The 26863-nt window shown below is 51.7% G+C and overlaps 1 protein-coding gene and 1 long non-coding RNA gene across 7 annotated transcripts; one reads left to right on the top strand and one right to left on the bottom strand.

Moving 5' to 3' along the window:
- Positions 1 to 1179: 1179 nt before the first annotated feature.
- On the bottom strand, positions 1180 to 26162 carry HPN (hepsin). Of its 6 annotated transcripts, none has more exons than XM_009435294.4 (13): positions 26011 to 26162; positions 25361 to 25575; positions 18600 to 18701; positions 18475 to 18516; positions 7883 to 8012; positions 7689 to 7811; positions 7516 to 7556; positions 7173 to 7338; positions 6869 to 7059; positions 2407 to 2502; positions 2071 to 2213; positions 1721 to 1885; positions 1180 to 1504 (listed from the first exon to the last, which is right to left on the bottom strand). In XM_009435294.4, exons 2-13 carry the CDS (start codon positions 25374 to 25376, stop codon positions 1466 to 1468), a joined length of 1254 nt encoding a protein of 417 aa, XP_009433569.1. In that variant the 5' UTR covers positions 25377 to 25575; positions 26011 to 26162; the 3' UTR covers positions 1180 to 1465. The 6 variants fall into 6 exon arrangements, with proteins under 6 accessions (XP_009433569.1, XP_063656747.1, XP_016791145.1 ...); XM_063800677.1 differs by having other exon boundaries at positions 25361 to 25430; XM_016935656.3 differs by lacking the exon at positions 1180 to 1504 and having other exon boundaries at positions 1511 to 1885; positions 25361 to 25430; positions 26011 to 26121.
- Positions 22018 to 24999, top strand: LOC129138055 (uncharacterized). The gene is made up of 2 exons (XR_008540991.1): positions 22018 to 22282; positions 22374 to 24999. It is a non-coding gene; the product is annotated as an uncharacterized LOC129138055 (long non-coding RNA).
- Positions 26163 to 26863: the final 701 nt, after the last annotated feature.

The raw sequence follows: 26863 nt of genomic DNA, 5'->3' as shown, positions 1-26863 counted from the left end.
CCCAGCCCTTTGGGAGGCCGAGGCAGGTGGATCACCTGAGGTCAGGAGTTCGAGAGCAGCCTGGCCAACATGGTGACAGCCCGTCTCTACTAAAAATACAAAAATCAGCTGGGCGTGGTGGGGCACGCCTGTAATCCCAGCTACTCGGGAGGCCGAGGCAGGAGAATCGCTTGAACCCAGGAGGCGGAGGTTGCGGTGAGCTAAGATCACGCCACTGCACTCCAACCTGGGAGACAAGAGTGAAACTCTGTCTCAAAAAAAAAAAAAAAAAAAAGGAAATTGCTTGGGAGCTGTGGTCCATGGGTGATGTATTATAATTGTTATTATTTAAAGTCATGGTGAACAGGCTCCCCCGTTGAGCCTTTCTTCAGCAGAACAGCAGGTTTTCAGCAACACGCGGCTGACTCCAGGCAGGAAACCCCTTAATGTGTCACAATGTTGGGGCAGCAGTGCCCCCTGGTGGCCATCGGGGCTGCATGAGGTTCTGCAGAGGCTCTACAGAAGGGGGTTCCTCCCCAGAAGCTGCCCAGATGGAGAAAGGGGTTGGGGGAGGGTCTCAGGCTGTGTTCCCAGCGTCTCCCTATCTCCACCTTACAGGGCCCCATTTTCCGTGTTGGTTCAAGGTAGATGTCTTTTTTGCTCACTGAGCATCTATTTCCACTTCTGGAAATAGCACCCTATTTCCTTTGGGACTCCCACACTCAGGTCACACGATTCTTGAAGGCCTAGCTCCTCCCACTCCACCCCGCTCCACCCCTACCGCGTACATCCGGTGCACAGTGATTTGCCAAGGGATGAGCACGTGACCCAAATCTGTACAATGGGAGCTGGGCCTGGGTTTTTGTTGTTGTTGTTGCCTGGGACTTTTTCTGCAGTGATTGGGAAAGAGTTTGTGTGGAAGGAGACATCGCTCTCTCTGGTTGTAGGAGAGGCTGCTTGGAAATGAAACTAACACAGCCTAAGGCAGATTTGAGAGAGCAGCTGGATCCAGCTGTACCTGAAGCCAATTTGCTCCAGGAAAATTCCAGTTAAGTGAACCAATTAAAATCTTAAATCTCAAATCAGTGGGAACTGAGGGACCCACACTCTCTGTCTGATTTGCGCCAGGTCCTAATTCTTCTCTTCCTTCCTGCCAAAATGTCCTCATTGCTGTGTACATTTGTAAGCTCGGAGGCCGCATTAATCAAAACCATCTTTATTATTTAAAGAGCATCCCGTCATCAGGGGCACCTAGACAGGAGTCCCAGACAGCAGAACAATATTTACATGGGGGTCAGGAGGGTGAGGTTGGGTGGTCTCGGGGCTGAGTGGGCCCGCCACTGTGGAAGAGAGGACCCTGGAGGGAGGGTGTCCTTGGACCTGTGGACCGGGCCCAAGAAGAAAAACGTCCCATCCTAGGCCCAGCGTGGATCCCACCACTGGGATCACCTCGGGCCCTGGAGGCTGCGCAGCGAGAAGCCACCGGTCAGAGCTGGGTCACCATGCCGCTGGCTTCGGAGTGAGTCTGGGGAAAGACAGCTGGGGGCTCCCGAGGTCTGAGAGGTTTCCACGTCCCACCACCGGCTTCCCTTCCCCAGGAACCCTTCAAAGTCCATCTGTTCCCAAGGGGGGCCCTCTTCTAGGCCTGAGCGTAGGTTTCCTAAAACAAATCTCTGCCTCCCTTCCCCCATTAGACACCCAACCATCCCCACCCTGGCTCCCATCTGGACCCAACTTTCACCTTTATGGCCTGGAAGATCCACTCCCGGAAGTCACTGACTTTGGTGTAGACGCCTGGCTTCTGGGCCAGGGCACAGCCAGTGCCCCAACTCACAATGCCACACAGCCGCCAACGTGGCGTCCGAGAGATGCTGTCCTCACACACAAAGGGACCACCGCTGTCGCCCTGGGAGGGGAGAGGGAGGTCTGGCTGGAGGCCAAGGTGGTTGGACAGGAGGCCCCCCCGGGATGACATGGGCTGTGGCCCCAGAGCCCTCAGGCTTTTAGATGGGGAGCCCGACCACCCACTCCCCTGCGTCTCCATCCCTGGGGTGGCAGCAGCCAGGGGGCTGCCCCTACAGAGTCCCTCACCTGGCAGGCATCAATGCCACCCTCGGGGTAGCCAGCACAGAACATCTTGGGCTTGATCTGGTTTCCATAGAAGTCAGCGCCATTGCAGACATCATTGCTGATTATGGGGACTCGAGCCTCCTGGAGTACCCCGGCCTGTTGGCCTGGGGGTGTGTGGGCAAGGCTGGCCAGAGCTGGGGGGTGTACACACCCCCCTTCCCTCCTGGTGCCCACCCCATTCCCCTCAGCATCCCTACTCCTCATGGTCAAGACTCATCCAACCAGCCAGACTGCCCATCCCCAGCCCAGTTCAGAGTCTCCCAAACGGTGACATCAGAGGCAGAGGACAGGACTCACCATAGTACTGCGTGTTGCCCCAGCCCGTCACGGTACAGATCTTGCCATCCACCAGGGCCTGGCCGGCAGCTGGGAGGCACACAGGCTGGATGTATTCTGTGGGAGAGACAATGCTGGTCCAGCCCCCGTTGGCCTGCCCCACCTGGTACAAACCTCTGTCCAGCTGCTACCACGGCCCCTAACACACCCTGCCCTCTCTGTTCTTTAAAAAAAAAAAAAACCACAATAGGCCGGGCACAGTGGCTCATGCCTGTAATCCCAGCACTTTGGGAGGCCGAGGCAGGAGGATCACTTGATGTCAAGAGTTTGAGACCAGCCTGGCCAACATGGCGAAACCTCATCTCTACTAAAAATACAAAAATTAGCCGGGCATGGTGGCACGCACCTGTAATCCCAGCTACTCGGGAGACTGAGGCAGGAGAATCACTTGAACCCAGGAGGTGGAGGTTGCAGTGAGCCGAGATCACATCATTGCACTCCAGCCTGGGCGACAGAGCAAGACTCTGTCTCAAAAACAAACAAACAAACAAAAAAGCCACAACAGAAGTCGCCACGTACCGAGAGCTCATCGCATACTAGTCGCCATCCTGCACCATTTTCTTTAATGTTTCATCAGCCCAGAGAGGTAGGGTCTATATTATCCCATTTTACAGAGGGGGAAAATGAGGCCAAGTCACGTGTCCAAAGTTTCATAACATGTATGTTTTAACACAGCTTGTTTTCATTTCTAAGCCTGCAGTGTCACCCAGGCCAGAGTGCAGTGGCAGGAACATGGCTCACTGCAGCCTCGACCTCCTGGGCTCAAGCAATCCTCCTGCCTCAGCCTCCCAAAGCACTGGGATTACAGGTGGCAGGTGCCTGTAATCCCAGCTACTCAGGAGGCTGAGGCAGGAGAATCGCTTGAACCTAGGAGGCAGAGTTTGCAGGGAGCCGAGATTGCGCCATTGCACTCCAGCCTGGGTGACAGAGCAAGACTCTGTCTCAAAAAAAGAAAGAGAAGAAAGAGAGAGAGAGAGAGACACTCCTATCTTGAGACACTTGACTTCCGCCTGGCAGAAAATCATAATAATAAATACACAGGTCTACAGAGAGAGTGGTAACCCTGAGATGTGGTGTCCTTGTGCAGTGCACAACCTATGCAAGGGTTCCTGGCAGCCCTGCCTGTTGCCTGCTGATGACATCACCTGCCTGAGTCTTAGAGCTCTCAGATGTAGAATGGAAATAATAATCACTTATCCCCAGAAGTTGTAGTGAGAAATTGGTGAGTCATTGAGTTGCATGCCAGGCAAACAGCAAGTGTTCATATAACTAGTAAAAGTATTAAACAACAACAGTACAATTGCTAACATTTACCAGTGTTCACTATGTGCTGGCAGTTCTCTAAGCTCTTTACTCATATTAACCCTTTTAATTGTCTCAATAACCCTAGGAAGTCATTTTACAGATAAGGGAAACTGAGGCACGGTGAGGTGAAGCCATGTGTCCAAGATCACACAGTTGGCAAATATCTGAATCTGACCCCAAAGCCCATGCTGTGACCCCCTCAGCCCTGTGTCTGAAACCCCAGCCGCTTCCACCTGTCCACCTGTCCTCAAAGATGCGTCCTTACTTCAATATTAACTCTCTCACTCTTTTCACTAAGGAGAAGGGTGTGGCAACGATCTTGGCTCACTGCAACCTCCACCTCCTGGGTTCAAGTGATTCTCCTGCCTCTGCCTCCAGAGTAGCTGAGACTACAGGTGCCTGCCACTACACCTGGCTAATTTTTGTGTTTTTAGTAGAGATGGGGTTTCACCACGTTGGCCAGGCTGGTCTCAAACTCCTGACCTCAAGTGATCTGCCCACTTCAGCCTCTCAAAGTGCTGGGATTACAGGCGTGAGCCACCATGTCAGGACAGGGTTTGGTTTTAAAGAAAAGCATGTATCACTCCCTTCAATGGGAAACCAGTACCACAGATCATGAAAAATAAAATAAACATTAAAATAAACATAATGCCAACCCCAACATGGCCCTGGATTCTCCGTCACCAGAGCGTGGGGGCCACAAGCACAGATTCCAGTGCCAGTCCACCTGGGCACAAATCTTTGCCCTTCACCAGCTGTACAAATTTGGGGCATTGTTTGCCTTCTTTGGGTTGGGACCTTTTCCTGGGTGGAAAACAGGATCTTAAGAGAACCCTCCTTACCAGGGTGTGCTGGGGTTGCTGTGAGAACTAAGTGAGTCCATACACAGGACATATTTGGAATGGTGCCTGGCACACTGCTATGTTTACCAGATTATTTTACTGTGTTGTGTACACTCATCATGTACTCCCTTACTCCCCTTTACTACTTCATGATCATGAACTCGCTATACTCGAATACTCAATCATGAACTCGAATACTACTCGCTATTACTACTTCATGATCATCATTATCACCGTTATTATTATTATGTTCTGAGACAGGCTCTCGCTCTATCACCCAGGCTAGAATGCAGTGGTGTGATCATGGCTCACTGCAGCCTTGATCTCCTGGGTGATCAGGTGATTCACCTGCCTCCGCCTCCCAAGTAGCTGGGACCACAGGCACGCACCACCACAGCCAGCTAATTTTTTTTGTTTGTAGAGATGGGTTTTTGCCATGTTGCCCAGGCGAGTCTTGAACTCCTGAGCTCAAGCGATACCCCCGCCTTGGCCTGGGATTACATGCCCAGCCTATTTTTATTATTATTATTACACTGCAGCCTGCTGAAATCTGAAGCCCAGGGCCTGCTTTTAATCCAAAAGGAAGATGTACGTGTTGGAGAGGTGTTAAGGACATGTTGGCACCCAAGTGAGTCTCAGTAAGACCAAGGGAATACTCCAGGGAATTGTAGAGGGAATGACTCCTAACTTACTTTCTAAATCTGATTCATTCATTTTTTAACACATTTTCTTTTCATTTTATTAGTTTTTTGGTAACAGCTTGATTGAACTATTATTCACATATTAGACAATTCCTTTTAAAGGCACAAGTCACTGGCTTTTTGTGTAGTCACAGACAAGTGCAACCATGATCATGATCGACTTAGAATCTTTCATCACCCAGACAAGAAACCTTGTGTCCTTCACCAGTCACCTCCCAATCTCCCATCCCCACCTCCCACCCTGCCACCATCAATCAACTTTCTATCTCTACCGATGTGCCTATTCTAGACATTTCTTTTCTTTCTTTCCTTTTCTTTTCTTCTTTTCTTCCTTCCTTCCTTCCTTTCTTTTCTTTCTCTTTCTTTCTTTCTTCTTTTTTTAACAGACAAGGTTTTGCTCTGTTACCCAGGCTGGAGTACAGTGGCACAATCCTAGCCCACTGCAGCCTCAAACTCCTGGGCTCAAGTGATCCTCCTGCCTTAGCCTCCTGAGTAACTGGAACTACAGGTATCCGCCACCACACCTAGCTCATTTTTTTTAAGTGATGGGGTCTTGCTATATTGCCCAGGCTGGTCTTAAACTCCTGAGCACAAACAATCCTCCCATCTCAGCTGCCCAGAGTGCCAGGATTACAGGCATGAGCCACCGTGCCCAGCCTTGTACATTTCATACAAGTGGCATCCTACAGTATGTGGCCTTTGTGGCTGGCTTGTCTCATTCAGCACTGTTCTCAAGTTTCATCCTTGTGGTAGCATGAATCAGTACCTCATTCATTTCTATGGTCCAATATTCTCCCGTTGTGTGGATATACCACATTTTTTTTTTGTTATTTATTTATTTATTTTCAAGATGACAGAGCCTTGCTCTGTCAGCCAGGCTGGAGTGCAGTGGTGTGATCTCGGCTCACTGCAATCTCCACCTCCCGAGTTCAAGAGATTCTCCTGCCTCATCCTCCCGAGTAGCTGGGATTACAGGCGTGTGCCACCATGCCAGGCTAATTTTTGTATTTTTAGTAGAGATGGAGTTTCACCATGTTGGCCAGGCTAATTTTGGTATTTTTAGTAGAGATGGAGTTTCACCATGTTGGCCAGGCTGGTTTCAAACTCCTGACCTCGTGATCCACCCACCTCGGCCTCCCAAAGTGCTGGGATTACAGGCATGAGCCACCGCGCCCGGTCAATATACCACATTTTCTTTATGCATTTGTCCGATGAAACACTCGGGCTGTTTCCGTCTTTGGGCTATTATGAATAATGCTGCTATGAACACTGATGTACGAGTTTTGGTGCAGACACAGTTTCCATTTGTCTTAGGTATATACCTCCTGTCCTGGGAGTGGAAGTGTTGGGTCCAATGGTAACTTTATGTATACTTCTTGGGGAAATGCTGGCAAGTTTTCCAAATTGGCTGCACTGATCATTGATAGTTAAGGCCCACTTTGTGCTCCCTCGAGATCATTCCCCTTATTGCCAAGGATGCCTGAACCATAAGTTGATTGCCCTGTGCCCCTGGTCCCCTCCTCTGTCCTCCTGGCCTCAGGTCCTCAAGCCCCAAGGCTCAGCCCTTAGACTTACCTGTGAGGGGCAGGGGACTGGAGAGGTGGACCAGGGCAATATCGTTGCTGTTCTCCTCGCTGTTGGGGTCCCGAAAGGGAAGATAGCCCCCGTGGTAGACCACAGCCTGCACCCCCAGCTGCAGGCCGTGGGGAGAGGCCTGGGCCACGGCACCGGCAAACACTCGCCATCGGGACAGGACCCGGTTCCGCCTACCAGGGAAAGGGGTGGAGGGTGGCCACCTGACTGGCCACAATCCGCCCTCCTCCCCACCGTCTCTCCACTCCTCTGCCTCCCCATCATCAGCGCCATTGGGGGCACTCACTCCGGGAAGCAGTGGGCGGCTGTCAGCACCCAGTCCCCGGAGAGCAGGGATCCCCCACAGAGGTGTGCTCCATCATAGCGAAGGCTGACTTGCCACGGCCACCGGCCCAAGCTGGTGTCCCGGCCTCCCACGATGCGGTCCACGGGCAGCTTCCTGCGGCCACAGTCTGTGGGACAGGGGTCAGCAGAGGGCGGCGACAGGGGACTGGAGCCCAGGTCCCCAGAGCCCAGGCTTGGCCCTGCCCTAGGGGGTCTGAAAGTACATGGCCCCATCCTGGGGAGCTTGAGGGGACATGGCCTCCCCAAGGGCCTAAAGGAGAGGGTTCTGAGTTTCAGGATCTCACCTTGGCAGATGGCGGCCAAGAAACGGCCTCTGGGGCAATCACTGGGAGAGATGGGATTGGAGACACAGAAAGAAAGGAAATAGAGACCAGTTAAGACAGGTGGAAGGAAAACGGGGAGAGGGAGTGCCTTGGGGGTCTGGGGTGTTGCCCCACCTGCCCGCTGCCCTCCTCACCACACGGAGATGACCTCCAGCAGCCTCTGGGTGTGGGGCAGCCTCCCCTCGTCCACGCAGAAGAAGCCCGACGTGCCATTGGCGCCCGCCGTTCGCACGTCCAGCTCGGAGTGGGTCAGTGCCCTGGGCGGGGCAGGGGTTAGGCCTGCTCCCCAGCCCCTCCCGGCTCCCACCCCTCCGAGGGCCCCCAGTACCTGAGGAAGCCCATCTCCTCGCAGCTGAGTCCGGCTACCCTGGCGTTGGAGCGCGAGGAGCACAGCAGCCGCCACGTCCCTTCCGTCTTGTCAAAGACCATGAGCCGAGCGTCCGCAGAGCTGACCTGCACTGCAGGGCGACAGGGCCCGGGGCCGCCTGGGTCCCACAGCCAGGTTCCCCACATGCTTCCCCAGCCGGAGCCCCTCCTGGCCTGTGCTCCAGCCATGTGGTGTAGACGTGAACCCCAGCCCATCGGAGGGTTGCAGCCCCCACATCTGCGATTGCATCTGGAATCATGACTCGAGGACTTTTTTTTTTTTAAGACAGGGTCTCGCTCTGTTGCCCAGGCTGGAGTGTAGTGGTGTGATCTTGGCTCACTGTAGCCTTGACCTCCCAGACTCAAGAAATCCTCCTACCTCAACCTCCTGAGTAGCTGGGACCACAGGCGTGCACCACCACACCTGGCTAATTTTTTTGTTTGTTTGTTTGTTTTTTTGTAGAGACGGGTCTTGCCATGTTGCCCAGGCGGGTCTTGAACTCCTGGGCTCAAGCAATCTTCCTGCCTCTGCCTCCTAAAATGCTGGGATTACAGGTGGGATTACAGAGCACCATGGCACTCTGCCAGACTCAAGGACTCAGGTCGGACCAATCAACAGCAGCCTTGAGGCTGTGGCCAGCCCCTCCGCGAACCAGGGGAACTTCACTCTCCATTAGAAGTCCTAAGTTGGCTGCTTAGGAGCTGCAGGTCTGGAAGGTGACTTGGACATTCGGGAAGAAAAAAAACCATTTAACCAAGTTCCCAAGAGAATCCAGCACATGAGGCTGGATCTGTTAAGGGTCATCTTCACCCTCTTGAGGGAAAAAGTGAGCTAACGTGGAGGAGAGTCAAGAGATTTCTGATAACATTTTATTTTATTATTGTATTTTTTGTGGAGAAACCGAAGCTCTTTATTAGTATGTTTGTCATTTGTCTTTTTCCATTTGTCTTTGGCCACACCCTTAACTCATATAAAAAGACCTCTCACTTTATATGTACACAGACAGCATATGGAAAATAGAAGAACAAATTTGTTGCCAGTTTGTAGATCATAGCCTGGTTTCTTCATATGAACTTTTCCATAGCTATATGGAGTAGTATTATTATTACATAATATAATATTAATATATTGTTATAATATAATATTAATATATTGTTATAATATAATATTATTATAATATTGATATATTGTTATAATAATATATTATAATATAATATTAATATATTGTTATAATATATTATTATAATATAATATTAATATATTGTTATAATATAATATTATTATAATATAATATTAATATATTATATAATATTAATATATTATATTATAATATAATATTAATATATTATTATTATATAATATTAATATATTATATTATAATATAATATTAATATATTATTATTATATAATATTAATATATTATATTATAATATAATATTAATATATTATTATTATATAATATTAATATATTATATTATATTATAATATTAATATATTATTATTATATAATATTAATATATTATATTATTATATAATATTAATATATTATTATTATATCGAACAGATTAACTCTCCTTCCAGAGTGATTTCTATCTTTTAAAATATGTATTTATTTGGGAGGCCGAGATGGGTGGATCACAAGGTCAGGAGTTCAAGACCAGCCTGGCCAAGATGGTGAAACCTCGTCTCTATGAAAACTACAAAAATTAGCCAGGCATGGTGGCAGGTGCCTGTAATCCCAGCTACTCGGGAGGCTGAGGCAGGAGAATTGCTTGAACCTGGGCAGCAGAGGTTGCAGTGAGCCAAGATCGTGCCACTGCACTCCAGTTTGGGCGACAGAGTGAGACTCCATCTCAAAAAAATATATATATGTATTTATTTTATTTTTATTTGTTTATTTTTTTGAGACAGAGTCTCACTCAGTTGTCCAGGCTGGTGTGCAGTGGTGCAATCTCAGCTCACTGCAACCTCTGCCTCCCGGGTTCAAGCGATTCTTCTGCCTCAGCCTCCCGAGTGGCTGGGATTACAGACATGCACCACCATGCCCAGCTAATTTTTTTGTATTTTAAGTAGAGATGGGGTTTCACCATGTTGGCCAGGCTAGTCTCAAACTCCTGACCTCAGGTGATCTGCCTGCCTTGGCCTCCCAAAGTGCTGGGATTATAGGTGTGAGCCACTGCACCCGGCCTTAAAATATGTATTTATTTTAATTGACAAAATTATATACATTGATGGTGTACAAGATGATGTGAAATATGTATACGTTGTGGAACGGCTAAATCAAGCTAATTAACACATGCACTACCCTTTGTGTGTGGTGAGAACACTTAAAATATCTTTTAGCAATGTTCAAGTATATAATATATTGTTATTAACTATAATCACCATGTTGTTCAATATATCTCTTGAACTTATTTTTCCTGTCTAATGGAAATTTTGAATTATTTGTCCAACAAGACGTTTATATCTTTAAATTAAATAATATTTAATCATTTTGGTATAAATACTTCTCATTTCTTAAACTTACCCTTCTATGTTTTATGAAAAATAACTTTAATAATATAGTATAAATACACATCAATTTTTAATATCGGAATTCATTTCCCATCTGATAACTTTTTTTTTTTTTTTTTTGAGACAGAGTCTCGCTCTGTCACCCAGGCTGGAATGCACTGGTGCAATGTTGGGTCACTGTAACCTCCGCCTCCCGGATTCAAGCCATTGTCCTGCCTCAGCCTCCCAAGTAGCTGGAGCTACAGACACGTGCCATCACACCTGGCTAATTTTTTGTATTTTTAGTAGAGATGGGGTTTCACCATGTTGGCCAGGCTGGTCTCGAACTCCTGACCTCAAGTGATCTGCCTGTCTTGGCCTCCCAAAGTGCTGGGATGACAGGCGTGAGCCACTGCACCTGGCCCCCATCTGATAACATTTTAAAGCCCCTTGATACAGCCAGGTTTGAAGAAACTCTGTGATTGTCGGTTAAGTGAGTTAGTAAATCATATCCCCTTTTGTTTTTAGCCAGTTTATTTTTTCTTTTTGTCTTTTGTAGGCTGAAAACCTTTGACTAATACACCAGACTGCCAATCTTGACTATTGCCAGATTGATAATCAATATCCTATAGTCAGAAAGAAAAGAAGAGGGAAAGAAGGAAAGAAAGAAAGAAAACAATAATGATCTTTTTATGCAGGACTTGTCAGAGCCTTGAATATGCTAAAGTGCGTAATTCTCCAAGCAGAGGATGGAGTATTCATTCATTCACTCAGCAAGTGTTAACTGGACACATACTCCATGCCCAGTGAGGGGTGATGCTGGAGACACAGATGGCTGAGACAGTCCTGGGCTTTGCTTTCGGCAAACCACATTATAGGGGATAGGGAGACAGATGGCCATAAAATGTCACCCAGCCAAACACATCATTACAAATTGTGACATGAGGCAGGGCTGGGATATACGAGAAGGCTAGAGGGAGCTCCCGGGAGACTGTTCATGTCTGGGGCTGGTTGGGGGGCAATTTGTGGTGAGAAGAGATGTCCCCTGAAACCCCTTAGTCTGTTCCCCACACACCTCAGAGGAACCTGTTAACACCTAAGTCAGGTCACAGACCCTGGGGTATTGATTTCTATTTACCAAACACTTTGTACCTGCCAGGCTCTATTTTAGGCAGTGAACAAATCACCACTGCAATGAACAAATCAGACAAAAACCCCGACCCCTGTGGAACTCAAAGCTCAGTAGGTGAGACAAATCAAGAAAGGGACAAATAAGTAGGATATGTGTCACAAGATAGGAAGGGGCCACAGAGAAAAATAAAAATGCCACCGAAGGAGGGGAGTGCCGGCGTGGAGGGTGGGGTGGGGTGAGGTTGCACTTTTCAGTCGCTGCAAGGAGAGCGTCCCTGGGAAGGTGGTGCAGGAACAAAGACCTGCAGGAGGTGAGAAAGTGTCAGGAGGTGTGTGAGATCAGCACGGAGACAGAGGGACTTGCAGATGCAAAGATCCCAAGGCTGGTGTGGGGGACTGGGGGCAGTGCTCCAGGAACAGTGGGAGGCCGGAGCAGAGTGAGCCAGGGAGGGGCAGATCAGGTGGGAGCTAGAAATAGAGCAACATCAGGGCTTTGCTGGCACCTGTTGTGAGGTGCAGCCAGGGGAGGGCCCTGACCTGACTCAGGTGGTCACCAGCTCCCTCTGGCTGCAAGTGGGGAACCAGCATGAGCCACTGTACCCGGCCCCCATCTGATAACATTTTAAAGCCTCTTGAGGCAGCCAGGTTTTAAGACCCTCCAGAATTGCCGGTTAAGTGAGTGAGTCATATCCCCTTTGTGGGATATGATTGGGGGGCAGGGATGGGAGCAGGGAGGCCAGGGAGGAGGCTCTGGGATGTCCAGAGGGGAGGGGAGGGGGGCTGGAGCAGGGTGGGGGCAGTGGAGGGGGAGAAGAGTTCAGATTTTGGAGAGGTTCTGTAGGTGCAGCTGACAGGGTTTCCCGCAAGATCTGATTCATGGGTGACTGGAGGAACTGGGAGGGTAACGGAGGGGTTTGGCCTGAGCCTGAAAAGATGGGGCTGACAGAGATGGGGACGGAGGGAGCAGGTTCGGGGAGAGATCAGCTGTGAACCTCTTTGTCCTTTCCTTTCCTTCTCCCTGCCACCTTTTTTTTTTTTTCTTTTTTGAGACAGGGTCTCGCTCCACCACCCAGGCTGGAGTGCAGTGGCACGATCATAGCTCATTGCAGCCTCAACCTCCTGGGCTCAAACGATCCTCCCGCCTCAACCTCCCAAGTAGCTAGGACCACAGGGGCATACCACCACACCCTGCTAATTTGTTTACTTTTTTGTTAGGATAAAGCTGAGTGACAATAGCCAGGTTAGAACCCAGCAAAGCCTGAGCTAAAAACGCCTTTTAAACTTATTTTTTTCTGTAGAGACAGGGTATTGCTATATTGTCCAGGCTGGTCTCAAACTCCTGGCCTCAAGCAATCCTCCCACCTTGGCCTCCCAAAGTGCTGGGATGGCAGGTGTGAGGCACCATGTCTTTTTGTCCTTTTCTCAAGAGCCTCCTGCCTGGCCTGGGCTCTGAGAGCACATTCTGGGAAACCGAGTCAAATGAAAACTTGCTTTTGCATCCTCTTAGAAGGAACCTGGTGAGGCCACACACCAGCTGAGGGGTCTTCCCACAGCCCCGCAGGTTAGGACAAGGAGAAGCAAGACTTCCAAGTAGAAGTCTCCCCAGCTGAGGATCTACTGTGTGCCTGGGGCTAGGCTACCTCTGCCCCACCATCAACCAAGGCCTCGTCGCACACCCCAGGAGCCACGAAGATCATCCCCAAATTCCAGACGGGGAAGCTGAAGCTCAGAGAGGTGGGGTGGCTTCCCCAACGTCACCAAATGCACGAGAAGCAGGGAGAGAGGATTCGAAATCAGGTCTGAGTGACTTCAAACCCCAAGCTTTTAACATTGCCCTGGACAGCCTCTCAAGAGACTTCCCCTCTGGAGGGTTAAACAACAGCACAGTAATAATAGCACTGGCTACGTTTACTGGGGGGTGTCAGTGGGCTGGCCCCATGCTATGCATCCTATCCAAGTGGCTCTCTGAATCCCACAACCATCCTCGGAGATAGTGACCACTTCGGTTTTTTTTTTGTTGTTTTTTTTTTTGAGACATAATCTTGCTCTGTTGCTCAGGCTGGAGTGCAGTGGCGTGATCTTGGCTCACTGCAACCTCTGCCTCCCGGGTTCAAGCGATCCTCCTGCCTCAGCCTCCCGAGTAGCTGGGATTACAGGCGCATGCTACTACACCCGGCTAACTTTTGTGTTCTTAGTAGAAACAGCGTTTCACCATGTTGGCCAGGCTGGTCTCGAACTTCTGGCCTCAGGTGATCCACCTGCCTCGGCCTCCTCAAGTGCTGGGATTACAGGCATGAGCCACCGTGCCCAGCCAATAGTGACCACTTCCATGCCCATCTTACAGATGGGAAAACTAAGCCTCAGAGGAATAAACTTGCCCAGGGGCACACGGCTAACCAGCAAAACCGGGACTTGAACCCAGACCAGCATATTCCCTGTTCCTTCTGTGGGTCTCATACAAACCCTTGCCTGTCTCCCTGCCTAATATATTCAGCTACGGCTGGCACTGAAAAGCCACCTGGCTGGCCTGCCTTAATGATGGCCTCCTGCTCTGGGGTTGGGGCAGGGAACGCCTGGCACCTCTGGCTGTGGGGTCCTCATCACCCCATGAATTCCAAGGCCAAGTCTCAGGGTTTGAAACACCAACTGGGGCGGGGAGGGGGGTGGATTCTTATTTTATTTTATTCTATTTTAAGTTTGTTTTGAGATGGAGTCTTGCTCTGTCTCCCAGGCTAGAGTGCAGTGGCACAATCTCAGCTCACTGCAACCTCTGCCTCCTGAGTTCAAGCGATTCTCATGCCTCAGCCTCCCAAATAGCTGGGATTACAGGCACCAGCCACCACGCCCGGCTAATTTTTGTATTTTTAGTAGAGATGGGGTTTTGCCATGTTGGCCAGGCTGGTCTCCTGACCTCAAGTGATCTGCCCATTTGGGCCTCCCAAAGTGCTGGGATTACAGGCGTGAGCCACCGCACCGGCCTGGCCTGCCTTAATTACGGTCTCCTGCTCTGGGGTTGGGGCAGGGAATGCCTGGCACCTCTAGCTGGGGGGTCCTCATCACCCCATGAAAGCCAAGGCTTGGAGTTTGAAACACCAGCTGGGGCAGGGAGAGGGGTGGATTCTTATTTTAAAATGACTGTTAACTGCTCTGGAAATGTGATTTCCAGAAAGTGTGAGGTTTTAGGGGGGAAAAATCACTTTATAGATGTGTGTTGGGGGAGATGGGAGTGGGGAGAGAACATCAAATGTCCCCTCTGGCTATTTTTAAAGTCACACTCTCTGCTGCTGTTTCTCACTTTTAAATTCTTTATTCTTGTTCCCATCATTTCAGGCAACACAAAAAGGATGTTCTGGGTCACCTGGTGTGCCTGCCAAGTTGTTGGATATATTTAGAAGTGTGAAAATCCCAGGAAAAAAAAAGCGAGGTGGGGATACAAGCTTGGGGTTGTTTTTGTTTGTTTGTTTGTTTGTTTCATCATTTCCCTGAGTTGTTGAAAAACCCAAGTACCTCTGCAGGGCGGGGGCGTGGCGCTGGCCAGAGCCGGGTGTGAGTGGTGGCCTCGCTCCTTTCCAGCTGGAGGCCCATGGCTCTCCAGTTCATCTCAGTGTTTTGGCTTTGGGTGCACTCATAACTCAAGGATTTCCTGAGAACCTACTATGTGCCAGGCACCGTCTGACCACAAAAGGTCCCTGCCTTCCTGGAGTTCGCCAGGAGTAAATAATTCACAATGAGTGAGGAGGGTTTTACCGGGGTGGCAGGGACACACCATAGGGTGAGAGGCCATAGAGTCTGGAAGTCCAGGAAGATCTTGCTCAAGAAATTTCAAGAAAGAATTTCAGGAGTGAGATACAAAAGCCAATGTCCACTGTGCTGGCTAAGAGGCAAGTACTGCACAGCCTTTTTTTTTTTTTTTTTTTTGAGACAGACTCTTGCTCTGTCACCCAGGCTGGAGTGCGGTGGCGTGATCTCAGTTCACTGCAACCTGCAACCTGCGCCTCCCAGGTTCAAACAGTTCTCCTGCCTCAGCCTCCTGAGTAGCCGGGATTACAGGCGCCCGCCACCATGCCTGGCCAATTTTTGTGTTTTTAGTACAGATGAGGTTTCACCATGTTGGCCAGGCTGGTCTCGAACTCCTGACCTCAGGTGATCTGCCTGCCTCGGCCTCCCAAAGTGCTGGGATTACAGGGGTGAGCCACCGCACCCCGCCCAAGTACTACACAGATTTTTATCTCCTCTTATTCTCACTGATTCTTCTTACCCCCATCTCACAGATGAGGAAATTGAGTCTTGGAGAGAGTAGGGACTGGTGGGAGGCCCCACAGCTCAGAAGGAACTGTGCAGAACTGAAATCTGCCTCTAGGTGTGAGCTAGAAAGAAGTGGGTGAGTAGAGACTTCTGTGTGAGCAGGTCATTTGAGCAAGGGACTGGGCCCTGAGGGTGCTAGAAGCCAGTGTGAGGTGGGGGTGGAGAGGGGCCTCCACACTAGGAGCCTTGGAGCCTGTGATGGGTTGGGATTTTATCTCAATGCCACGTGTTGTCACGGAGGGGCTTTTGACAGGGGCGTGATCCCTTTGCTCTGTCTCTGATGTGTGGTCAGCCTCGGGCAAGTCAGTTTGCTTCACTGGGACTCAATTTCCCCCAAATGCAAAATGTTGGGATGTAACAGCCCTAACTTCATAGGCCTGCTGGGTAAAGGCTGCCACCAGGGCCTGGCATATGTCAGTCTTTACTATGGCAATGAATTCAGCTGTTCTTTTTTTTTTTTTTTAACAAGCAATCAAGTGTAGACATTATATACAGTTACTACGCAGGCTGCCTGGGTTCAAATCCCAGCCCTGACACTGACTAGCTCCATGACCTGGGGCAAGTCACTCAGCCTTTCTGTGCCTCAGCATCCCCATAGGAAAATGGGTTGTGGTGGTGCACACCTGTAATCCCTGCACTTTGGGAGGCTGATCTGAGAGGACTGCTTTGAGCTCAGGAGTTCAAGATCAGACTGGGCAATGTAGCAAGACCCCATCTCTACTAAAAATTTAAAAAATGAGGTTGGGTGTGGTGGCTCATGCCTGTAGTCCCAGCACTTTGGGAGGCCGAGACGGGTGGATCACCTGAGGTCAGGAGTTTGAGACCATCCTGGCCAACATGGTGAAACCCCGCCTCTACTAAAAATACAAAAATTAGCTGGGTGTGGTGGCACGTGCCTGTAGTCCTAGCTACTCAGGAGGCTGAGGCAGGAGAATCACTTGAACCTGGGAGATGGAGATTGCAGTGAGCCGAGATCACGCCACAGCACTCCTGCCTGGGCAACACAGCGAGACTCTGGCTCAAAAAGATAAAAATAACAATAATTTGTTATTGACAAAATAATTTTGTGTAGGCATGGTGGCATTAGCCTATAGTCCCAGCTACTCAGAAGGCTGAGATGGGAGGATTGCTTGAGCCCAGGAGATGTAGGTTACAATGAGCTAAGATCGTGCCACTGCACTCCAGCCTGGGCGACAGAGCAAGACCCTATCTCAAAAAAAAAAAAAAAAAGAAAGAAAGAAAGAAAAAAAAAAAGAAAAGAAAAACAACAGGTTGTTGGGAAGACTTAATGAGTTGATATCATAAGGTCCCAAGGCCTTGGCTGGTGCATACAAATGCTAAGTGCTGGTAATGATGATTAATGTTGATGTTGGCTTTTCTTGTCTGGATTTTCATTTCTGATTTTAGTGTGAACTGAATCCTTTATGGAATTAGATGAGGCTCACAGACATGAAAAATACATCCCACCACCCAACTTCCCCTTTTTTCCTGCTGTCCTGCATCAGGGAATGGCAGCTTGAAGTTGGCATTTGGGAAGATTCATTCATTCATCCCACAGTTAGTTTCTTTATCTATTTATTTGTGTGGCCATTCATTCCACATGCCCGCAGACACACTTACAGTGGATAAGTCTAAGAGCTGTTCCTGGCCCCTCGTTCCCCAGCTGCATGTCCTCTCTGGTCCTCATTTTGCACATCTGTAAAATGGAGCTAATACCAGGGACAGGCGCGGTGGCTCATGCCTGTAATCCCAGCACTTTGGGAGGCCAAGGCGGGTGGATCACAAGATCAGGAGATCGAGACCGTCCTGGCCAACATGGTGAAATCTCATCTCTACTAAAAATACAAAAAATTAACCAGGCATGGTGGCACACGCCTGTATTCCCAGGTACTTGGGAGGCTGAAGCAGAAGAATCGCTTGAACCTGGGAGGCGGAGGTTGTGGTGAGCTGAGACCGCACCATTGCACTCTAGCCTGGGTGACAGAGCAAGACTTTTTTCTTTTTTAAAACAAACAAACAAAAAAACTACCTCCTAGGAGAGTTAGAAGGGTCCACTGAATTTATATCATGCCTCCCCAACATGTTTTCACCATGCCACGCAGTAAGAAACACATTTTTACATCCTGATGTGGCCCATAGCTCTGTGGTCTGGGGCAAAGTGCCGCATTGCTCAAAGCCTCAGTTTCCCCATCTGTAAAACAGGGAGAATAACAGTCCCACCCTCAGAGTGTGGGGATGCAGTGGGATTACATGTATATGGATGCAAAAAAAAAAACAAACAAACAAAAATTAGCATAACCTTTACTTACTGAGAGATGTACTGTGATAGTCTGTAATCTAATCTATTTCATACTTAAAAAAAAAACATGGTTTTCCAACTCACTAATTTAATTTTATGAGGCACTCATGAGTAATACACTGGTGTCTGAAAAAGTCTGGGTTAGACATGTGGGGTGCTTAGAATAGTGCCTGGTACATAGCAGGCACTCGATACAAATGCAGTATTATGATTAGCATTTCTGCATGCATTTGTACATTTATTCAACAAATACGCTTGTTGAGCTCCCGCCAGATACACGTGTCCTCCAGGGCTCCCCCAGAGGGTCCCAGCCTGCTCCACTCACCTGGGTACAGCGGCTCCTGGTCACTCCTGAGGAGAACAGCCACTGCAGAGAAGGGAGGGGTGAGGGCAGGCAGGCTGGAGGCTGCAGGGGCCAGGGGAGGTCAGAGGCACAGGAACCGCTCTCACCAATGGCCCAGGATGCCGCCCCGATGGCTGTCAGAAGTAGCAGGGTCCCCGCAGTGAGAGCTGCCACCTTGGGTCTGGAGCAGCATGGCACAGTCCGGCCACCTGCAACAGACACCATGCTGGGGCCACAGCCAGGCCTGTCCTCATTGCGGCAGGGTCTGGGCCCGAGGCCAGCTCTGCCCTGCCCCCAGGGCTAACTTATTATGCCCAAGCATGTCCTCCCCAGGCCCAGTTTCCCGGGGCCAGCAGTTGACAGGGCTGTTCCTCCCCTGCCGTGTGAACAACCAGGTGTCCAGCTCCCCCAGGGTTCCAGCTGGGAGGGGTGCATGGCCGGGCCACCTGCCACGGTCTCCACCTCCGCCCTGCACTTTCCTGGCACTTAGGGAATGTCTCCTCTCCAGTGACAGTGTGCTTTTGTATTTCTGTCTTTGCTTTGGGCCATCTCTTCTTGGGACTGTGACCCCCAACCTTTGCCCTCTTGGTAGCTCTCTTCCCTGCCGCTGGCATTTCCTCGCTGCCTCAGTCGTTTCTGCTGTTCTAGATGCTTTGCCCCTAGATACCCCCTAAATCAGACCTCTCTCATGGTACCCAGTTGCAAGATCAAATTTGCCCCTCCACTTGAAAATCTGCCAGCCTCATTTTATTTTATGTATTAATTTTTTTAGCGACGTGGTCTTGCTATGTTGCCCAGGCTGGTCTCAAACTCCTGGGCTGAAGCGATCTTCCTTCCTCAGCCTCCCAAAATGCTGAGATTACAGGAGTGAGCCACTGCGTCTGGCCAGCCTCATTTAAAAATATTGACCCTACCCCTTCCTAGCTGGAACCTAAGGCAGGTGCCATCATATCTTTGAGCCTCAACTTTCTTATCTATTAAATGGGCATCCACTGAGCACCTACTTCTAAAAATAATAATTTAAAGTTATTTTCAAGAAGAAGAATAGCTCAAATTGTATTGATGCCTCCTAGGTGCTAAGCACCGTTCTAAATACATCAGCTCATTTAGTCCTTATTTCAATCCCACAACTATGATTCCTGTTTTTGAGATAGCTCAGAGAAGTGGGGTCACGTGCCCACAGTGACAGCCTGGAAGAGGCAGAGCAGCGTCCAGAACCCTGGGCAGGTTTGATGCCAGGTCCCCTGTGTACAGCCATGAAGCCATCCTGGCTCTCACTGTGCGGAAGTGCCTGGCACATAGCAAGTTCTCTATAAATGCTTTATAAATCATCAGAGATGTGTGGGCCTGAGCAACTCCCCTCCCCTCTCTGAGCCTCAGCCTCAGTTTTTTTTCTTTTCCTTCCTTCCTTCCTTCCTTCCTTTCTTTCTTTCCTTCTTTCTTTCTTTTTCTCTCTCTCTTTCTTTTTCTTTCTTTCTTTTTTTTTTGAGACAGGGTCTCACTGTGCTGCCCAGGCTGGAGTGCAGCAGCGCGATCATGGCACACTGCAGTCTCAAGCGCTCAGGCTCCGGTAATTCTGAGCCTCCCGAGTAGCTGGGATTATAGGCGCACACCACCACACCTGGCTAATTTTTGTATTTTTTGTATTGACGGGGTTTGCCATGTTGACCAGGCTGGTCGTGAACTCCCAGACTCAAGCTATCTGCTTGCCTCAGCCTCCTAAACAAAGTGTTGGGATTGCAGGCGTGAGCCACCGCGCCTGACCCTCAGTTTTTTCATCAGCCTAAAGAAGCTTTATTTGTTTACCATCCTACTGAACATCCGCTGTGTGCCTGGCACCTTTCTAGGTTCCGGGAACATAACCCAAAGAAGACAGATAAGGTTACGACTCTCAGGGGTTCACGTTCTCATGCGTGTAGGTGGGGAGTGGAAGACATTAACAAGGAAACAAGTAAATGAACCCAATAATTTCCAGATTGTGGCAGAGGCTGTGAAGAAAACCATGCAGGCTGGGGCAGCAGGTGGGCTTCTGCAGGGGGATCAGGGATCACAGGGCCCCCCCTAGAGGAGACTTCTGAGCTAAGCTCTGAAAGGTGAGGTGCCAGCCACGCACAGACCACAAGGAAGGGCACTGTGGGCAGAGGGAACGGCAAAGGCCTTGAGGCAAGAATAAGCAGGCTCTGTTATGTCAGAGGCTGGAGAGGCCATCGAGACGGCCAGATGGCCAGAGCTTGGGGAAGGTAGTGGGAACCAAGGCTGGGGCCAGCTAGGGAGGCCTGGTGGCACAGGAAAAGGGATTTTATTCCCAGGGCAAAGAAGTCCTGGAGATTAAAACTCCTAGCCGGGCTCAGTGGCTCACGCCTGTAATCCCAGCACTTTGGGAGGCCGAGGCGGGCAGATCACGAGGTCAGGAGATCGAGACGATCCTGGCTAACATGGTGAAACCCTGTCTCTACTAAGAATACAAAAAATTAGCCGGGCGCAGTGGCAGGCACCTGTAGTCCCAGCTACTCGGGAGGCTGAGGCAGGAGAATGGCGTGAATCCGGGAGGCAGAGCTTGCAGTGAGCCGAGATCGCGCCACTGCACTTCAGCTTGGGCGACAGAGCGAGACTCCATCTCAAAAAATAAATAAATAAATACATAAATAAATAAAAGCCAACCCCTTCACTAGGGATTATAAGAGGGCCAAAGAGTAAAGGCTGCTGAAAGACTTCAGCTGGGCCTGGCTTGGGTTCAACTGCCCTTGGCAGCCGCAAAGCACCCCAAGGCGGCAGGAGCTCCCAGCTCGCCCATCTGCACCCATGGTGATGTGGCTGGTGAACCCAGCACCAGGCCAGCACCTGAAACAGAGCAGGGAGTGGTCTAGGACCTTCCTGGTGTGGCCATTATCTGGGTGTCTTAAGAATTTGAGAGCTCAGGCTGGGCACGGTGGCTCATGCCTGTAATCCCGGCCCTTTGGGAGGCTGAGGCGGGTGGATCACTTGAGGTCAGGAGCTCAAGACCAGCCTGGCCAACATGGTGAAATCCCGCCTCTACTAAAAATACAAAAATTAGCTGGGTGTGGTGGTGGGCGCCTATAGTCCTAGCTACTCGGGAAGCTGAGGCAGGAGAATCGCTTGAACCCGGGAGGGGGAGGTTGCAGTGAATCAAGATTGCACCACTGTACTCTAGCCTGGGCAACAGAGCGAGACTCTGTATTAAAAAAAAAAAATTGAAAGCTCAGTGGCTCCCATCAAGGCACGAGGAAACACTCTCTTCCCCAAAAGAGGCCCCAGTGGGCCAGACCAGCCCAACTACTGCCGGCTGACCCCTGCCGGTCCTGCGAGGGGCTCTCAGGCCTGCCCCCCGACTCTGCCCAGGACCACTCTCCAGGTTCCAGCAGGAGGTCTTGGCTCCCGACAGCCACTGGGCTGGTCTTGCTTGCTTTGTTTTCAGCTGTGCCTGCCAGGGCTCTAGGCCACGCAGAATGCAGCCTAGAGGCCTTGGCACATCTGGTGGGACAGGAAGCAATGCCACTATGTATGTGTCTCCTAGGGTGAGAGGAAGAACCTCCTTCCATGCTGTGTGGTTCAGAGGACTTCAGCGCCTCCAGTGGGACAGGAAGCATCTGCATCCTGGGGTTCCCCCAGTATGAGAGGCATCCTCCCTGCATGTCTCTACTGGGACAGGCAGCATCCTCATCTGGCCCAGGGTGTGGGACGCATCCTCATCCTCCCTGCGTGTCTCTACTGGGACAGGCGGCACGTCATCATCAATTCTTTGATCCCAGCAGCAGGACTATTTCCCTTGGTAAGCCAGACCTCCCCCACCCCTACATCTCCCTGAGACTCTCTGCCCCTGCTTCTCCAGGCCCCTCTGGATGCCTTGGGTCTTCTCATAGGTCAGTTCTTCCGCCTCCACCATTTGGCTGCGAAGACCCCCACGCGTAACACCTTTGGCTGTCTGGCTCTGAAAATCCACTCAACTGGTGGCTCCCTGTCTCGGGCCTCATCTTACATGACTGCAGCTTCCTGTATAAATGCTCTCCTCTTTGGACTTCTGGGACACCACGCGCACCTGATTTTCCTTCCCGTCTCTGAGGCTGCTGTCTCCACCCACCCTCTACCTACTCCATAAAATCCAGAGTTTGTAGGGCTGGCCGCAGCCTCCCCCTGCTCCTCCTTGCCCCTAAGTCTGTCTCACCTACCTCTGTGGACTCAGTTTCCCCTCTGTCCCCAGCCCTAGACCCTCTTCCAGGTCCCAGGTCAGGGCTCCTGCAGTCCTTTAAATACCTTTTAAATACCTTTTCCCTGGGACCTCCTAGTCCCTTTGCCCCTACCAGGTCCCAGAATGTCTCCCCAATGTCTCCCCAAGTATATTCTTCCTCCCAGGTCCTGTCTCAGAGGCCCTCACTCCTAGGACCACCCCCATCTGCATAACATTCCCCTCCCCCGACAGCCTGCCAATCCTCCTGAGTGACTCTCCTTCCCCCGGTTCCTTCTTTCCCTCCATCTGCACCTTGCTCCGGCCCCATCCAACCGCTGGGCTCAGTCTCCCTTCTAGCGCACCCTCCACACGGAGGCTTGGGGAACCTACTGAGACACCAAATCCAACCTGTCCCCTCTTTACCTATAGAACCCTCTCTGACTCCCTAGTACCCCCCGGACAGCTTAAGTCCCTCAGCCTGGCATTTCCAGCCCCACTACGGTATAAGCACGGCTTTTAGAGATTTGGGAGTATGTTTCCCCCAATTCTCAGACAACCATGTGGGTCACTATCAGGCACCAGAGAGAGCTTCCAAAAAGCAACCCAAACAGTAGAACTTGTAAAATACAAGTTAGACAAGAGAAGCAGGGACTAACCACTGGCGCCACCTTGTGGAGAGACCTGGCACTGCAAGGAATTGGCCGGCTCTTCCCCAAAACAGTCCCACCCCTGCCTGGTCCAGCTTGCACACCTCTTCTCCCACCCAGCTCCACTTCCAACTTCACCTCCAGAAATACCACAATTGGCTACGTGCACACCAGCGCTGTGTCACCTCCCAGCTTCCCAGAGAAGAGCAAGAGCCTTGCTCTTCCCTCTGCCTGGCATCCTTGGAATTGCAACTCCAGTATCACCTCCTCCAATTCCAAGTTTCCAGGCAGCACCAAGAAGCCAGCAGCAATAACAGTGACACCAACAACAGCAGCCGCTGCAGCCACAACGGCTCTCTGAATCACACACGGACGCACCGCCCTACCCTAACCCCGTTCAGTCCTGCACAGCATCGTTAAATCCTTGCAGCTGTTCACGAGGAAGGCGCCATTGCCATCACCCCCAGTTTACAGATGAGAAAAGGAGGCCCAAAGTCTGGCAGCCACCAAACCCGGGTCACCCGGCAAGTAAGTGCAGAATCGGAACCCTTCAGCATCTGTGTCCAGGTTCGACTTCCACACCCCTAGCCCTGACAGCAGGACTCCCCTCCGAGACCAGCCCGGAGCTGCCAGGGAGGCACCAGAGCCCACTTTGTGTCTGTTTCTCTTTGTACCCAGGCCATCTCTGTCCATCCGGGCATTTTCTGCTTTTCTTCCCTGGCTCATTCACCCATGGGCCCAAGCCCTGGTGCTGTCCTTCCGGCAGCTCCAGGAAAGAGATTGTCCCCAAGGAGCTGGACTCTGTCATCCACCTGCTCGTCTAGGGTGCAATGCCTTCTCCTGAGTAACTGGGAGCCTGGGTTCCCTCTGGACCGCAGCTGATTGGTTTGGGGTCTGAATTGCCAGCTGTGCCGAGACCCGAGGAGGCCAGAGATCTGAACTAATCATTTCAGCCAACACGCTCAGTGCTTCCTGCCCATCCTGGCATTTCAGGCCTCGCCCCACGCTGTTGGACATGCACTGTCACCCTCTCCATTTCACAGATGAGAGAATGGAGGCCCAGGGAGGACACGCCGTCTGCCCAGGGCCACACAGCTAGAAAGTGCTACTGTCCAGGACTGAGCCCGGCTATCCTGGTTGCAGGAAGAAGAGAGGGAGTCAGCCCCAGCTAGGGGAAGGCAGAAAGAACAGGCCGCCCCTCCATGCGCCCCTCCAGCTGGGTCCCATGTGTGAGAGGTAGAAAGGAAGCCAGGCTAGCTGGGGGCTGCCCAGAGACTCCCAAGGGCCAGCAACTCCATGACGCAGTCTCTCTCTGTCATCCTTATGGTGGTTTCTCTGCCGTCTCTCCCCTCTCCATCCATCCAGGCCCAGTCCAAAGTCCTCCCTCTGCTCTTTTGCCCACAGAGCCAGGAGGTGGAGGAATGTCTGGGATCGGTGGGGGTCCTGGGTCTCTGGGACTCCGAGTCTGCCAACCTCTGTCATGACAGCTCTGCTTGATGGCATGCGTCTTATATGCAGAGCCCCAGACCAGTGCCTGGTGTGTGTCATGCACTCAACAACCTCACAGAGGGAGGACTGGGATCCATGCTTGACCCAGAGGGAGACCAAAGCCCTAAGAATAATGTCGCTTGCACAAGATCACACAGCAAAAAAGATGGCAAGAGCAAATTCAAATGCAAGCCTGTGTGTTTGACTCCAAATCTGTGTCCTTAACCATGACAGCTACAGCCTCCCCGCCTCAGCCCCAGTAGAGGACAAGTCCAGAGTTAGCTGAGAAATCACTGGGGGATGAGGGGAAACTGAGGCAGCACGCCAGGAAGGTCACATAGGGTAGAAGGGAGGCTGGTGGTGGCACAGCTGCACAGAAAATGTGGTTAATAGTTAATCAGGTGGAGGAGGACTAACAGGGGGTGGGGATGCATCTGGGAGGGGTGCCCGGAGAGAGGGGGCTCCAAAGAGTAGAGGGTAGAGAAAAGAGCACAGAGGGCGGGGCGCCAGGCAGAGCCAAAGCTGGGGCTCAGGGAAGGGGACTCACCCTCCTTCTGCGCCATGTCACTGCCTCTTGTTAATGATTCCCTGGCTGACCTCCTGGGCCAGGGTGGGACCTGTGAGGAGATGGACGGGGAGGCAGGGCCTGGGGGAGCCCAGCCCAGCCCAGTCCTGGCGCCCCCAGTCCCAGGCGTCCATCCAGGCAGGCTGTAGGGACTGGGCCTTGGCCAGAGCACGCCGTGATCACGGACGCAGATTGGGCTGGGTTCAAGGATGGGGTCAGTGTCTGACCAGCAGCGGGGGGACGCCTGGATTTGCAGGGATGGGGACCCCCATGCCTGAGCCTGGTGGAGCAGGGGACTGAGGATCCCAGTTTGAGGGAAGAGACAGGTGAGGACCTGAAATCATAAGTCTTGGGAAAGGAGGAATTTGGGGGCCAGGACTCCCTAGTATGAGGGAGGAGGGGCCTGAGGGCTGGAACTCCTGGGTCTGGGGAGGAAAGGACTGGGGTCCAACGGCTGAGTCTGAAGGAAGAGCAGGCCAGAACACCTAGGTGCTTGGGGGGACGTCATAGTGCCCCCTCTTCAGGTCCCCAGGAACCCCTCTATTAGGAGGTGGGCATTAGGCTGGGTCGGGGGATGAGGGAACCCCTGTCCTCAGGGCTGGAACTGTGAGTCTGGGGGCCCTTGTCCTTACCCTGGGGTCCAGCAGGTGGGGGCGGAGCCTCGAGGTAGTGCCGGGGTCGGGTCAGTCTCCAGGCCTGGGCAGGAGCATGGTGGCCCCGCAGCAGCGGGCGGCCTGGAGGCAGAGGCGGTGGCGTGGGGCCTGCTAGGCCAGGCTGCCTCACCTGAGGAGGAGGGGGCTGGGCGAGGGGCGGGCGAAGGGGCGGGGAGGGGCCGGACCATTCGATTGGCAGCGCTGGAGGCCACCTGGCTGATGGGGCCGGGCTTGTGGGGGCTGGACCAGGCGGGCCCAGCTACGGGGCTCGCCTTGGACCTCCAGGGGGACCCAGGTGTGCCTGTCTGCGGGGATGTGGGAACAGGGACAGGCCTGGCTGGAGGCTGGGGGTTTAGGGAGAAAGTGCAGGCTGAAGGGTGGGGGTCTGACCAGAAGAGATCAGATGGAGGGCCCTAGCTGCCCTAAGCCCACTCCACCCTCGCCCAGCGACCCCTTCCCCCCGCCCTTTCTGCGTCCTCCAGCCCCAGGTCCTGGCTGTGCCCGCCACCTGCTGCACCTCTGCCTAATTCCCTGCCCAATTCCTGGGCCCCAACCCCAGCCCCAGCCTCTCCCGCCTGCCCTGCTCATCCTGCCCCGGCCCCTCCCCCGCTGGCTTCCTACAAGTCACGGGGCTGGTTTGCTTTGGCAGCCTCCGCCCGGCCGCGGTGACCTCTGGAGCCAGAAAGTCCTAGCACTAGATAGGGGGGATGGGGGGCTTGGCCGGGAAAACACAGCGCTAAGGGCAGAGGCCCAGGCCAAGTGGCCGGAAGCGTCCGCAGGCAGATAACACACTGTCCCGCCAGCAGCCAGGCGCGGCCCACGTCAGACCCAG

Source organism: Pan troglodytes, chromosome 20, assembly GCF_028858775.2.
Source record: "Pan troglodytes isolate AG18354 chromosome 20, NHGRI_mPanTro3-v2.0_pri, whole genome shotgun sequence".
In the NCBI taxonomy this organism is placed as follows: domain Eukaryota; kingdom Metazoa; phylum Chordata; class Mammalia; order Primates; family Hominidae; genus Pan; species Pan troglodytes.
This window is presented reverse-complemented; position numbering and strand designations above follow the sequence as displayed.

Coding starts and splice junctions, on each gene's coding strand:
- HPN (XM_016935656.3), bottom strand. Junction 7,812..7,882: donor GAGGAGATGGGCTTCCTCAG/GTACTGGGGGCC, acceptor TGCCCCGCCCAG/GGCACTGACCCACTCCGAGC. Junction 2,214..2,406: donor GGGCAACACGCAGTACTATG/GTGAGTCCTGTC, acceptor ACACACCCCCAG/GCCAACAGGCCGGGGTACTC.